This window comes from Seriola dumerili, unplaced genomic scaffold (assembly GCF_002260705.1).
Source record: "Seriola dumerili isolate Sdu_G_001 unplaced genomic scaffold, Sdu_1.0 BDQW01000066.1, whole genome shotgun sequence".
In the NCBI taxonomy this organism is placed as follows: domain Eukaryota; kingdom Metazoa; phylum Chordata; class Actinopteri; order Carangiformes; family Carangidae; genus Seriola; species Seriola dumerili.
In genome coordinates, this window is record NW_019174321.1 from 3,059,495 (window position 1) to 3,074,793 (window position 15,299).

General features: G+C 44.6%; 1 protein-coding gene across 1 annotated transcript in view; it reads left to right on the forward strand.

The window, feature by feature from the left end:
- The first annotated feature begins 107 nt into the window (after positions 1-107).
- The window catches only part of il17rd (interleukin 17 receptor D), a 28,407-nt gene continuing 13,215 nt past the window's right edge, over positions 108-15,299 (forward strand). The window contains exon 1 of the mRNA XM_022742055.1: positions 108-227. Coding sequence (XP_022597776.1) covers positions 108-227 — 120 coding nt within the window. The remainder of the gene's footprint in view (positions 228-15,299) is intronic.

Consider the following 15,299-nt stretch of genomic DNA (forward strand, 5'->3'; position numbering starts at 1 on the left):
ACACACACACACACACACACACACACACACACACACACACACACACACACACACACACCTCCTTCTCTCCCCTCTCGCTCTCAGAGTTGTTCAGACTTGAGGGAGGAATGGCGGCCCCTCGGAGTTTCTTCATCTCTCTCTCCGGGTTGTTTCTGCTTTTCTGTCTCTCTCGTGGATCTACGACTTCAGGCAACAAGAGATCCAACCAGGAGCGATGCGGGTTCAAGGTAAGGAAAAGACACACACACACAATAATACTTTGACCGGGTTGTTTTAACGACATTCAGCGAAAGCTGCTGCCGCCGCCGCTGAGTCGATTCAAGTCTCCAAGAAAGAAAAGTTGAGTTTTTGGGGAGTTATTGATGGTCGGTTTCCACTGTTTCTGTTTCTGTCGCTTCCGCTTGTTTTACTAAACTAGCAGATGAAATAAAGTTAAGATTGAAGATAAAGTTTTGCTCCAACAGCTGCGTTTAGCGTCAGTCACGCTACCTTTCTTACCTGTCCGAAGCTGAAGCTCAGGTCCGGACCTTTTTCTCTCCGTAGAGACCACACTCCAGTTTAAAAGTGCTAATTTAAATATCACTCGCCTGAAGGCAAATCCACAGGCTTTGGGAAACGAACTTGAATCTCACCTGAACAAGTCGAGTGTCCTTCTGAATTTGACATACATGTAATTCCCCACACACCGTCTCCTATCGCCTAAACCGACGCTGTTAAATATTACCTGTGGGAAAAGGCAGCAAGTGGCTCCGGGGAACTAAGGGGAACTACCGAAGATGTTTTGTATTGATGAATTCAAAACTGACATGGAAAGCTCGTGTTCATGTGATTCATTGGCTTTAAACACATGCGCCTTGAGATATCAACTTGTTTAAACTGCAATGAGACAAGATTAAACCATTATTTAGTGTTAACAATGTCCCTACATCAAACTACTCAATCTCCTGTCCCACCTGTCCTGAATGTACCTACCTATTGTATTATTTCTGTAGCTGGTATATATGAGGTTACATTATGCATAAATATAATACACCAAAGAGCAGGTAATTACAAAAAAATTGCAGGCCAAATAAAAGCAGAGGATCAGTGGTTAGAATATAAATGTAAATGAGACAGTGTGTGCTTGATGCTGAATCACATGATTTCAGAGAGTTTAAAACACAGAGCTTCACCTCCTCTCCATGTGAGTTTTGTGGTTTAGGTGAATTGTAGGTAGTAAAGCTGATTTCCTGCCTTTTGTGTGTTCGGCTGAAAAGCATTTGATGTGGAAAACAGGAATCTGTGAACGGACCCACCACCTCCGCACTGCTGCTCTGCTTTTGCACTTCACAACAGCTTTGTTTCTGCGTCTCTGGCCATGAATGAAAGTCTTTCTGGTCTGTGCTGCCCTGTTGGAGTTCAGAATATGTGCATCTTTAGAGAAGCTTAGCCTCAAAAACAAAACCGTGTAATGTTTTAAATAGAAGGATAGATTACTTTCTAAACATATGGTCTTTTCTATAGTGTCTGTTTAGGGCTGCGACTAATGATTATTTTCTTTACTGATTGATTTATGTCTATAAAAATTGTATAAAAGATCCATCTTAGTTTCTCAAAGTCTAGGTTTCAGATGTCTTGAATCTTGTCTCACATATAACAGTCCAAAACATGGATATAATCAGTTTACAAAGATTTCAATTAGAGAGAAAATCTTAACCTTCCAGAGGCTGAAACTGGATTTTATTTTTAAATGTATTTTTGTTTGAAAAGTTACTAAAATAATTAATCAGTTATCAAAATAGTTTCAGATCGTTTTTCTGATGAGGAGGAGAGTCATGCAGACAGTGATGGGACGTCCCGGGCTCCTGTCATGGGTTAATCTCTGGTTACTCTCATTCACACAAGCCCTGTTAGTTTACACTGCCTGTTCAAGGCGGGAATGTTGCGCCTTTACTCCACATACACAGGCCCGGGTCCATCCACATCACCGCTACACCACAGACGAGACCAGACCTCTGAAAGTTCATTGAGCGGAGTTGATGTTGCTGCCAGTAGTAGCTGTGGGGTCTCAGGTTGCGTGTAGTCGCTATAGTAACCCGTCGTTTCCCTTTCTGAGACCAAAGCTGAGCCGTGTGGTGTTGAGCTCAGGTGAGGTCACCAATCACCAATGACAGACAGACTGTGATATAATCCCATTAGAAAGAGAATTAATAATGGGGGGGGGGAAAGAAAGATTTCTTGATCAATAATCAAATTATTCTGTTGATTAACTAATGTTTAATGGACTTTTGTTTCAGCTCTACTGAATAATTATCAGTGTGAAAGACAAAGCTTTAGTCAATGATGCAAAAAGTTGACAGAAAGAGTTTGTGTGTGTGTGTGTGTGTGTGTGTGTGTGTGTGTGTGTGTGTGTGTGTGTGTGTGTGTGTGTGCCTGTGACACAGATGTGTTTTTAAAGTGTGTGAAGTGATTTTCTTTTTCATGTGTGTAATGTGGAAAGGAGAATTATCTGATCGTGTGAGCGCACACGCTCTACAGGTTTTAATTTTCCTGTGTTGATAGATGACTCCTACCTGCCTTTGATACGTGTGTGTGTGTGTGTGTGTGTGCGTGTGTGTTTGCGCGTGCGTGTGTGTGTGCGCGTGCGTGCGAGTGTGTGTGTGATCCTAGTTTCCTCTCTCTGGCTTTGAAGTGCTTTCTACAGGAAGCTTCACACTGTTTACTCTGAAGAAACATTCCTTCCTGCAGCCCCACCCCCCCCAAACACACACACACACACACACACACACACACACACACACACACACACACACATACACACACACCTCCCCCTCTCTCTCCCAGCTTCCCCTCTCTTTTCAGAAACACACACATCAAAGGCTGCTTGATGGGGGTGTGAGGACCTGCTATTCTACAGGTGTGAGGTTATTAGACCCGTGTGTGTGTGTGTGTGTGTGTGTGTGACCCATAAATGCTCTGCTAGTTTTACATGTCTGCATCATGTTTGAAAGGGCCCCGGGCTGGGGTAGGTATATTTAGACAGAGCTGAAATAATTAGTTCATTAACTGATTAGCAATTTGTCATTTCAAGTCATTTGTTAAAGATAAAATGCAGAATGTGACAATTTGATGCTTTTCTTTGTCAGATGATGGTGAACTGAACATCCGTGGGGTTTGAATTATTGCTCAGACATTTTATATATATTTTATATATAGACCAAACTATTAATCGAGTAAATGTTTGTGATCAACTGAGAAGACAGTCAATTAATCAATAATGAAAATCAGCATTAGTTCTAGCCCTAATTTACACTTGTTTTTCTACAGTTTTTTAGTGCTAGTTTTTAGCCTCTAACACGGGACAAGTAGTTGTTTTAATTCACTCGTCTATAGATACACATTCTCATCTCCAGTTATTCCATATCTAAACGGCTCCTTTATTTCTTCAGCATCTTATTTCTTCTTTCCGACCGATGCTGAGCTGTTGCAGTTTCCCTGGAGCTCTTCAGCTTTGGCCGTGTTCAGACCTGACACTAACGTCCTCTGTCTCAGGTGATCCAAACGCAGGTGAACACAAGTACAGGTGTGAATGGACCAAGAATTCAGCGAGAACGCAATTTGAGATCCGATCACTCAGACCACATTCGGAGTTGGTCTGGGCCACACGTGATCAAATCCCCCGAGATGCATATTAATGGCGGGTCTGAACAGGGCCTTTGTGTTACTGTGGCTCTTTTGCTGCTACAAGCAAATGTTTTGCCAGGTATCTGTCTGATCCTTGAATCCCCTCCTCAGTGTTCCCCAACGCAGGACAGATCTATGGAAAGGCATCTACCACAATGTACTGTAAGGCTTTAGTTTACTCCAGAAAACACCAGGGCTCCAACTAATGATGGTTTTCATTATCGATTTTCATTATCTGATGATTATTTTCTCTATAAAATAATGACAAAATGTGCATCACAGTCCAAGGTGAGACCTGTTCTGTCTCACCAACAGTCCAGTGTTCAAAGATATTCAATTTCTAATGATATAAAACAGAGAAAAACAGGAAAGCTTTACATTTGAGAAGCTGTAAACAGCAATTTTATGACATTTTGCTGGAAAATGTAATTAAATAATTGGCCGCTCGTGAAAATAGTTGAGAATTATTTTTCGGTTGATTGTGTAATCCATGAGTTGACTAATTGTTGTCTGGCTGTTGTGATACTGGGCTGGATTTCCGTTCGCAGTAATCTCTCCCTGGTCGTGGAAGTGCATCGGGTTATAAACATTTTTAACTATTCCTCCTTAAACTTTTAAGTATTTCACTACTTCACTTCGCTTCCTCTGCTTTCCCCTGAGGCATAATAATAAAAAAGAAGCTGATATGATGTGCAACAGAACCAGAGAACCTTGCGTCTCTGTTACCTATAATGCAACTTGGAACACCGACAGAAATTCGGGTGTGTTATGCTAGACGCAGCTAACGTAGCCGTGAGCCGTTTGCCTCAAGCAGAGATGAGGAGCGGGGCGACGGCGGTCTGGCAAACTCACTTCCTTCTTCACTCCACACCCACAGGTTTTTTTTTTTTTTTTTTTCGAAAACTTGTCGGCTTGAGACCAAACCGACGCCGACTCAAGTCACTTGATCACTTTATCAGACTTCACGCGGCTCCCTCTGGAGCCACAAAAGCCTTTCTACAACTTTTTCACATATGCAGTAGTTCTCCCCGAGACCTGTGCGCAGACTTTAACGTGTAACATCAGTGGAGTTCCCCTTTAAGAGTCTACACGGACCAATGATCAGGTTTCAACATGAAGATACGCAGGAATCACTCAATCGCTCAACCTGATGAAGGAAACAGTTTCTTCTTTTTCTTTTTTCTTTTTTACTAGATGTTTCAGGTTAGTGAGGAAGACCACGGCGATGATTGAGATGATTTAGGTCCGTGTAAACTCTCCCTCCCTGGTTCAACACATCTGCTGCAGTCATCACATCTGTCTCAGCGGAGGAGGACGCACCAGGAAATCGTTCAGCTTCCTCCCCTCCCTTGTTCCGCTCTCTGTTCTCCATCCCTCTCTCTCGCTCTCTCTCTCGCCCTCACCCTCCCCTCATTTTAAAGCAGGTTTCCACTCAGTAACCATGTCACGTATCCCATCATCCTCCAGGGCTCCGGTGTGTTTTTGGCATCAAGAGAGCCTCAGAGGGCGTCACGGCTGGGTGGGCGTCCGATGTGAAACACGTGTGTTTTCTGGTTTTCTGGTGACTGAATCAGGCAGAGGATGAAGGATCGATGCTTGACCTTCGCCTCTTATATAAAACATCTCGGGGAAATATTTCTTCACTGTCGTCCCCAAAGGAACCAGGTTTTTCTGCTCAAATAATTCCTTCAACTGTTTTCTGTTGCCTTCGGCCTTTTCTCCGTCCATCTGAAAACAACAGCTGAAGTTTTGTCTCATTAATGAACACAATGAAACGTGTGAGGCGGAGACATACAGACGGCATCTTGTGGAGTCTTTATCTCTATGTTTTTTTTTGTCCACATTTGTTACTTCACCAAAACCTCCCCTTGTAGACTTGGGAGTTGTAGATTGACCACGTTTGAGTCACAGCGGTCACAATGGAGTCAAGCCTGAAACTTTCTGTGATTTACACATTCATCTCATGCCGTTGTCTTTGCTGTTCCTTGTTCGTTGTATTTTTTTTTTTTTTTTTGCAACTAATCAACTGCAGAGTAGACGTTCTGCTTCCTGTTTACACCGGCTCGCTCAAACCCAGTTTACATGATTGCTCCATTGCATATGTGTTTTCATGTAATCGTTTTTGATACGGCGCTAAAAGACTGGTTTTAAAAATGAAAACGTAGTAGTGTGGACGTAGTCTGAAACTTTATCGACTTCCCCACGTCGTGCCACTGGGCGGCTTTGGAGCCTTGGAGTTGTAACAGGCAGCGCCAGCGTTCACAATGAACCTCATCCTGGTTCCTGGTTCTCTGCACTCGGTATAAAACCTCGATCCCTTTTGGTATCAGCTGAAATGTGTCCGTAGCATCAAGTACCAAACTGTCAGGTATTAAAGTTTGTGTGGTCGGATTCGTAATGTATTTCACTTAGTCGTTGATTTACATCATAATTTTGACAGTTTTTTGTATCATATTAAAATGCAAGTATTGGGTCTGTTCATAGTATATTTATTTATTTATTTGTTTGCGGTGTTTATCACGTCCGTAGCATTTTCAGTTAAAAAAACAAGATACTGAACGTTTGTCTGCGTGGTTCTGGTGTAAGAGGTGTCTTTTTTTTTCCCCTATCATCATATTTATGTTTTGTGAAAAAATAGAAATCACTGGTAAGAGTTTATCTATAAGACAAAGAGATAAGAAAAGGCATCATGATCAGCATCATAGAGAGAAGAGGATTTTCGGATCAGATTCACTTTCTGTTGTTTCAAAGCTGCTCATATTTTGGGTTATTTAACATGTAATAGAGGTGAAACAGCTCTGAAACAAATGTCCGTGGTCTCATGCCCACTCTCATTTCACAGTCAGCGCTATACAACACACGTGCAGATCACAAGATTATTATTCTATCTAAAGTTGTATATGTTAAGAATACTACACACTGCGTCTAACTGTGTGTGTCTCATAAATACTCTGTCCGATTACTATCACGCCTGCGGTAAAAGATAGCTGGTGTAATTACCTCAAGATGGATAATAACCCTGAGATTGCAGACCCCTTCCGGGCACATTTAAACCAGTAGTGTGGGAACATCTTGGGTATCCCCACAGACCAGCAGTTTGTCCCTGCGAACAGCCTTTATGCTAAGCTAGGCTGCATTACTGGATGTTTGTGGCCTACACAGGCAGTCGCACGTCCCTCGGTCGGTAACTGCAGGTCCAGGTCACATGACTCTTTTTCAGATTAGACCCTCACACGTACGTACACGTGCAGTGTTGTCTGGTGCCGAATGTCAGTGTCTGTCTGTCAAAGGAAGTCAGAGTTGGTCCTGGTGTTCTCTCTGTAAAAAAAAGAGGAGAGAGTCTTTTAAAGGACAAACTGCCACAGCAGGAGTGGAGGAGGGGAGGAGGAGGAGGTGAGGAGGAGGGGGGGGAGGGGGAGGTGGAGGAGGAGGAGGGGGAGCTGTGATGAAGAAGAGGGGTGGGGGGTCATTGAGGAGCAGTCATGCAGGAGGAGGAAGCTGCAGGTTTTGTTCCTGTGGTGGGAAATCTCTGGTTGGCTGCTCCCAAACACACACACACACACATACACACACACACACACACACACACACACACACACACACACACACACACTTTGCATTGTTGCACCTCACTTTTGTTTCCAGATTTTCTTCCTCTGGGACTCGTTTCTCACTATTTGCATGAGCCAAGACTAAAAACGTACGATCATATTAAACATGTCTGACTTTATCAGAACGACAAGACGCATAATAAGGCCGACTTACACCAAGCGGCCGAGATGACGGGAGCGCACCACAGCTCTAAATTTTATTTCGACACTGGGAATTTTATCTGCGACAGTAAAATCGCCTTGTCGTCTGTTGAGACCTGCATCAACACAACACGAGACCTGAGAACGCCAAATATAACTTTGACCTGTGGTTTTGCTGGTTGGACCCCAGAGACATGGTGTTGGCAAGTCCCCCCCCCCCTACCCCCCCTCTAGAATTAGACATTTCAGTGCAGCCATGTTGTCCCATATGGAAGTGTTTGGAGGTGTGTGTTTGAGTGTGTTTGTAAGAGACAGGAAGACATTAAGAGGAGCAGGGCCGAGTTTTTAGCCCTGGGGCCTTTGCAGGAACAAGACCCTCATCAACTTACACACACACACACACACACACACACACACACACACACACACACACAGTGTTGACTTCTTTGAGGCCGTACATTTGTACATCTTCATGAATTAGTTTTTACTGGAAGCTTGGTGACTGGTGGGGTTTGTTGGCAAACTCTTTTGGCTGCTGAGCGAAGGGCCTGGGTTTTACCAGAAAAGATCCACTACAAATTCAACATGTTGTCAGTGTGTTTAAGGGATGTTCAAGTACAGCACAACTTTGCTTAACAAGCAACAGGCTCCAAAACATGTCCTCATATCTCAAACAGTTCATGCCACGCTGCGATTGCCAACATGACATAATTTCCTCTGCATTTCATTTTGGGATGTTTCACCCGTCAAAACAAACCACCACACCAGAGACACACGCATGAGATCAGGAGTCAAACCGGACTCATCTGGAATTTGCGAGCGAGAATCATTTGTAGTTGTTCGTTGTAATGTAATGACACGAGTATGAAGGAATACATTCGGTGCTTGCAGACGCCTGGACACCAAAGTGCTGGTGCCAACCTGTCGCTAAAGGCTGCGACCTCATCGAAAGAAAAAAGTGTTAGTGGTCGTTCCGAGTAAAAAGCTTTCACAGCCGGCCGATCACTGTGTAAAGTGGGTGTGAACGTTCCCGATTTGTTGGTTTTTAAAAGTTACAGAAAAGGTCGTGTAGTGTGGTTTGAATCAGGAACTCTCTGATCAAATAATAAGAAGATTATGAGACACTTTGACAGACACTGACACAGTATCAGATCCAGATTTTCAAGTATCGCAGCTCTGATCCTGGTCATCCAAACAGAGCCTTTCTGGCTGTTCGTACTTCAGCTCATGAGAGTATGTTGATTAAAGGTCAACTGAGAGTGTGTCCCATGTTCTCCGTCCCACATCTGGAACTGGTCTGGTCGCCCCAAACAAAATGAGGGAGAGGAGAAGTCTGCTCCATGAACCCTGAAAGCTGTAATTGAAGGAGTTCCTGTTTAATCAGATTCCTCCTTCTCTTCTTCCCTCCTTCTCTTCCACCTTCCTTCCTTCCCTGCAGGCCTGGTGATTACTTCTCCCATCATCCCTCACTCCTGCTTCTGAGCCCTCTTTTTCTCTGTCCTCCCTTTCTGGCATCCTTTCCTTCCTTCCTTCCTTCCTTCCTTCCTTCCTCCTTGCATCCTTTTTTTCTCCCCCTCCCTCTTTCCTTCCCTCCAGCTCTGTGATTAATTACTGTTGATGTTCAGCTAACTGAGCCTGCAATTAGCTGTCTGATTACAGCAGGAACTTGTGTGTGTGTGTGTGTGTGTGTGTGTGTGTGTGTGTGTGTGTGTGTGTGTGTGTGGGGATTCCCGAGGGGACTTCTGCTCTCTCTTTTCAAGGTTTAACTTTTTGTGTTTATATATTTGTAGTTCACTTCTGTTGTTTGTTGTCGTTTTTAAAAAGTGAATCATCGTCTCTCAAAGACTCGCTGTGTGTCTGTCGACTGTGTGTTGGATGTTGGATCTGCCACAGCTGCTCTTTAGTTCTTTTATTACTGATAATGAACTGCTCTTTTTTCTTCTTTCTTTTTACTTCTTTTCTTTTCAGTTGTTTACTGATTTGACTCAGTGTGCTCAGGCCTCAGGGCCTGTGTGTGTGTGTGTGTGTGTGTGTGTGTGGGGACTATAATGATTATTACTAGTGAGAGTGTCCTGGCAACAGGAAGGAAGAAAATTCTCTTTCTCTGTTAGTCTGTTTAGTAAATTGTCAGTTGTAAAAGTATGACGGTTTGGCTCGTGGTGGTGGGCGGGGCCACCGGCTTGTCCTCACCGTGAGGCACGTCCACCAACGCCTGACCTGAAGCTCGCGGGCCACACGCACAAACCAAAAGGAAAAATAAGTTTCTGTGACTCTAGCAAAGAAGAAAATTCACCAGAGCTGCATTTTAAAGACATAAAAGTGATGCACATTTTTCTATTTGCGTCGCAGCTCCACAGTTACAGACGTTAATTGCACAATCTGACAAACTGGTATCAAACTGATATCATCGACTGACGTCTGTCTTGCACAGTGTGACGTATTTCACAATCTTTGTTGGCACAGTCTAAAGGCGCCTCAATTTACTCAAATCGCAATTTGTTATTTTTTCATATCGTGCAGCCCTAAGTCAAAGTGAGGAGTGTGACGCTCCCCTGGTCATGACCAGCGGCCGCGTAGAGACATCGAGAGCTGTGATTGGTCAGCTCAGGCCGGTTGTACTGAAGTGAAGACAACATGAAGCAGGGTGAACGGCTCAGTCACTTGCTCCAGCTGCAACCTAAACAAACAATGTTCTACAAGGTTACATTTCCCACCTTTTATACTTAATCTCCTCCTTATCGCCTCACCTGCAGGTATCTGTAGAAACATGTGCTCACCTGGTCTGAAGTGTTTGTGAAGTGACACTTTCTCACTGCTCATGCTTTTATAAATACCAGTTTGTGTGTGGGAAATGGCGGAGGCATGGTTGGTAACAGCCCCATCCTGTTGTTGTGTACGGACGCTCCGAGGCCACATTCAGACAGACAACAGCACGGCATGAAAAATGCTCAACTCTCGTTGATTGGAATGAGGCCTGTTCACTGATGCAGCAGGGGTCCACACACAAAGGACTCCAGTGAAGAAACTCCTAAAAAAAGAAAAGAAGTGGAACCTGGTTCCGCTTTTGTGACATTGCAGTGCGCAGTGTGATGTCAAAATGAAGCACTGGCCAATCAGATACATGCAAACGCGCATTCCTGGCAGATCACTTTGTAATTTGAACGGCATGTTTCTACTATTTACCTGGTGACTGTCACAACGAATGATAAGATTATTGTTGGTGTGATAACTTCACATACATGTTAATTCCTGTCTAACGGAGATTCATCAACCGCTCTGCAGTGTTGAGGTTTCTGAGGGCTGATTCTTTTTGTCTTGGTCCTGGTCCTGAATCCAGAGTCAGACGTCTACCACAGTCCAAAAACACGCAGGTCAACCAGAGAGAGCTGGGTTTGGATTCAGTCCCCCGAGACCCTGCACACTTCACAGGGAACACAAGTTACCTGGTTCTTCATCTCTCAGTACACGACTGCAACATCCTCGCTGGTGACTCAAGTCTCCACACTCGGCCTCTCAGTCGTTTTTCTTTTTGCCAACACACAAGTCGTAGAACCAACTTTTCTGCGGGTGGCGGTGCGTGGTGGTGGGTTGAGGGGTGAGGGGTGGAGGGGGGCGGGCGTGGGCAGGGCAGTCAGTCAACAGTCAGAAAGCTGCTTTTCTTGAGCTGTCAGTGAAAAGCTTCCCTTGATTTTAATTAGCCTCCATTTCATGCTGCCAGCAGGACGTCTGTGGACACAGCAGCATGTAAACCTCTAAGGGTCAAAGGTCAGCAGTGGAGACAAACTGAAGGCGAAATATATAAATAATAGGAGCATGATAGGATAGACGTGTGTGTGTGTGTGTGTGTGTGTGTTTCTGTCTTTGATAGGACTTTTTTTATTTCCTTTTTTCTGGTTTTAGGGTCTATGAGTTTGTTTTAAGTGCTAGGGAATGTATTATGTCGTTGAGGGTCTTCACAAGTATATAATTACAAACGTGTGTGTGTGTGGATGGGTACAGTGGCTGCTAACAAGCATGGCACACCGTCTGTAACACACACACACACACACACACACACATACATACGCACACAGTAGGGGGTCTGTCTGATTGGTTTCAGGTGTGTGTATGGTTGTTGTGTGTGACCACAGTCTGACACCTCTGTAACAAGCGTGCATGCGTGTGTGTGTGTGTGTGTGTGTGCATGTGTGCGTGTGTGTCGCACAGCAGGGCAACATGAAAACAAGGTCAAAACTGTAAAACTGTTCAAACAGTCGAGGCTGAAACAGGCCTCTCGAGAATCCACGTCTTTGTGCAGCGACACAGAGAAAGGGATTCTGGGTAACTGTATCTCACAGGGGAGCTGATGTTCACACCTCAGCTTATCTCAGTACTCATCATGTGCCACTATGTCTGCTGTCCTTTGTATGAAATAGAGCTGCTGGGCGGAGCAGTTACATAAACGCAGAATCAAGCAGATCAAGGTTTTTCTCTCGTGCCAACGTTTACTCCAGAAATACAAAATCCATGTGAGTTTCCTGGAAGATTTCCACTACTGACACCACCCGATGGAGCCTGGTGTCTCCTTACAGTCGAGTTACTTCAGCAGAAAGAACTAAAGCTGCTGGTTTTACTTCCTCCTGCAGTTGGTTAGAGGAGCACCTGAAGTGTCGGCGCCAGGCTGCCAGCTGTGTTTGGTCCTGAGGTGCCTTCAAATACTGGATTCATTCCTTCATATTCTTAAGTTATTCATTTGTTCCTTTTGTTGTGATGCTTCATTGGATGGTGTTTCAGTGGTTCTGTCCTACAGCTGCATATAAACCACTGTGCAGCCTGATCAGTGTTATGTTTTGTTAATTTGCCCGCACAGATGAGTCGTGTCAGTTTTTTTGTCGTTATTTTTTCTGGTTCTGGAAATGCATCTATTACTACGTGAAGAAAAACACACCTGGCAACAGGCAATCAATGGAACGAAAACTATTCTCTTTCTCTGGTTCAGTGGTGCTGTTTATTGTAGAAATTGTCAGTCTGTAACAAGTGTCGGAGCCATCTGACACATCTTCAATATGACGTGTTTGGAGCTCAGTTGCCATTTCCGCTGCCGTGGGGGGGCAGCCATGCGACTGAGCCACGGCTTTCGCTCAACCGTGAGAACGGCGACTGATAACTCCTCCACCAACGCCTGACCTGAATGTCTCGCGGGCCACCACGCCACACCAAACAGAAAAATAAGTATTCTGTGGACTTCTAGCCAAAGGAAGAAAATTCACCAGAAGCTTGCAATTTACTTAAAGACATAAAAGGTGATGACATTTTTTCTATTTGAGCGTCGGAGACCTTCCACAGTTACAGGACTGTTAAATGTGCACAATCTGACAAACTGGTATCAAACTGATATCATCGACTGACGTTGTCTCTGGCAACAGTGTGACGTATTTTCACAATCTTTGGTTGCACAGTCTAAAGGCGCACTCAAATCTCTACCTCAAATGTCGCAAAGTTTGTATCATGTTTGCATATACGTGCACGCCCTAAGTCACAGTTGATGGAGCTGTTTGCCACTCCCCGCTGGTCGACTGGCGATGACCATGGCGGTTATCCGCGTAGAGACATCGAGAGCTGTTGGTTGTTCAGCTCAGGCGGAGTTGTATTAGACAAGATGAAGAGGCCAAGCAATTTTGTGACCACGAACAGATCTCGCCACCCAGTTCCGCCTAGGACTGAGACGGTCCTCAGTCACTTTGCTCCAGCTGCAACCTAAACAAACAATGTTCTACAAGGTTACATTCCCACCTTTTATACTTAATCTCCTCCTTATCGCCTCACCTGCAGGTATACTGGTAGAAAACATGTGCTCACTGGTCTATAGAATGTGTTTTGTTGATGAAGTGACACTTTCTCACTGCTCATGCTTTTATTAAATACCAGTTTGTGTGTGGGAAATGGCGGAGGCATGGTTCTGTGTAACAGCCCCATCCTGTTGTTGTGTAACGGACTGCTCCGAGGCCACCTTACAGACAGACAGACAAGCACGGCATGAAAAAATGCTCAACCTCGTTGATGAATGGAATGAGCCTGTTCACTGATGCAGCAGGGGTCCACACACAAAGGACTCCAGTGAAGAAACTCCTAAAAAAAGAAAAGAAGTGGAACCTGGTTCCGCTTTTGTGACATCTAGCTGTGTGATGTCAAAATGAACACACTGGCCAATCAGATACATGCAAACGCGCATTCCTGGCAGATCACTTGTGAATTGAACGGCATAGTTTTCTACTATTACCTGGTGACTGTCACAAGACGCAGATAAGATTATTGTTTGTGTGGATAACTTCACATACATGTTAATTCCTGTCTAACGGAGATCTCAACCGCTCTGCAGTGTTGAGGTTTCTGAGGGCTGATTCTTTTTGTCTTGGTCCTGGTCCTGAATCCAGAGTCAGACGTTCTACCACAGTCCAAAAACAGCAGGTCAACCAGCAGAGAGAGCTGGGTTTGGATTCAGTCCCCCAGACCTGCACACTTCACAGGGAACACAAGTTACCTGGTTTCTTCATCTCTCAGTACACGACTGCAACATCCTCGCTGGTGACTCAAGTCTCCACACTCGGCCTCTCAGCGTTTTTCTTTTTGCCAACACACAAGTCGAGAACCAACTTTTTCTGGGTGGGGTGGGGGGGGTGGAGGGGTGAGGGGTGGAGGGGGGGGAGGGGCGTGGGGGCAGGGCAGTTTCCCAGTGCAACCAGTCAGGAAAGTCTGCTTTCTTGAGCTGTCAGTTGAAAAGCTTCCCTGATTTTAATTAGCCTCCATTTCATGGCAGCCAGGCAGGACGTCTGTGAACACAGCAGCATGTAAACCTCAAGGTCAAAGGTCAGCAGTGGGAGACAAACTGAAGGCAGAATAATATAAATAATAGGAGCAATGATAGGATTGAGACTAGTTGTGTGTGTGGTGTGTGTGTTTCTGTCTTCTAAGACTTTTTTTATTTCCTTTTTTTGTTTTAGGGTCTATGAGTTTGTTTTAATGAGCTTAGGGAATGTATTATGTCGTTAGGGTCTTCACAAGTATATAATTACAAAAACGGTGTGTGTGTGTGGATGGGTACAGTGGCTGCTAACAAGCAACATGGCACACCGTCTGTAACACACACACACACCACACACACACACAACATACATACGCACCACGATAGGGGTCTGTCTGATTGGTTTCAGGTGTGTGTGATGGTTGTTGTGTGTGACCACAGTCTGACACCTCTGTAACAAGCGTGCATGCTGTGTGGTGTTGTGTGTGGTGTGTGTGCATAGTGGTGCGTGTGTGTCGCACAGCAGGGCAACATGAAAACAAGGTCAAAACTGTAAAACTGTTCAAACAGTCGAGGCTGAAACAAGCCTCTCGAGAATCCAGTCTTTGTGCAGCGACACAAGAGAAAGGAGATTCTGGTAACTGTATCCACAGGGGAGCTGATGTTCACACCTCAGCTTTATCAGTACTCATCATGTGCCACTATGTCTGCTGTCCTTTGTATGAAATAGAGCTGCTGGGCGGAGAGCAGTTACATAAACGCAGAATCAAGCAGATCAAGAGTTTTTCTCTCGTGCCAACGTTTACTCCAGAAATACAAAATCCATGTGAGTTTCTGAAGATTTCCACTACTGACACCACCCGATGGAGCCTGGTGTCTCCTTACAGTCGAGTTACTTCAGCAGAAAGAACTAAAGCTGCTGGTTTTACTTCCTCCTGCAGTTGGTTAGAGGAGCACCTGAAGTGTGGCGCCAGGCTGCCAGCTGTGTTGGTCCTGAGTCCTTCAAATACTGGATTCATTCCTTTCATATTCTTAAGTTATTCATTTGTCCTTTTGTTGTGATGCTTCATTGGATGGTGTTTCGAGTGTTCTGTCCTACAGCT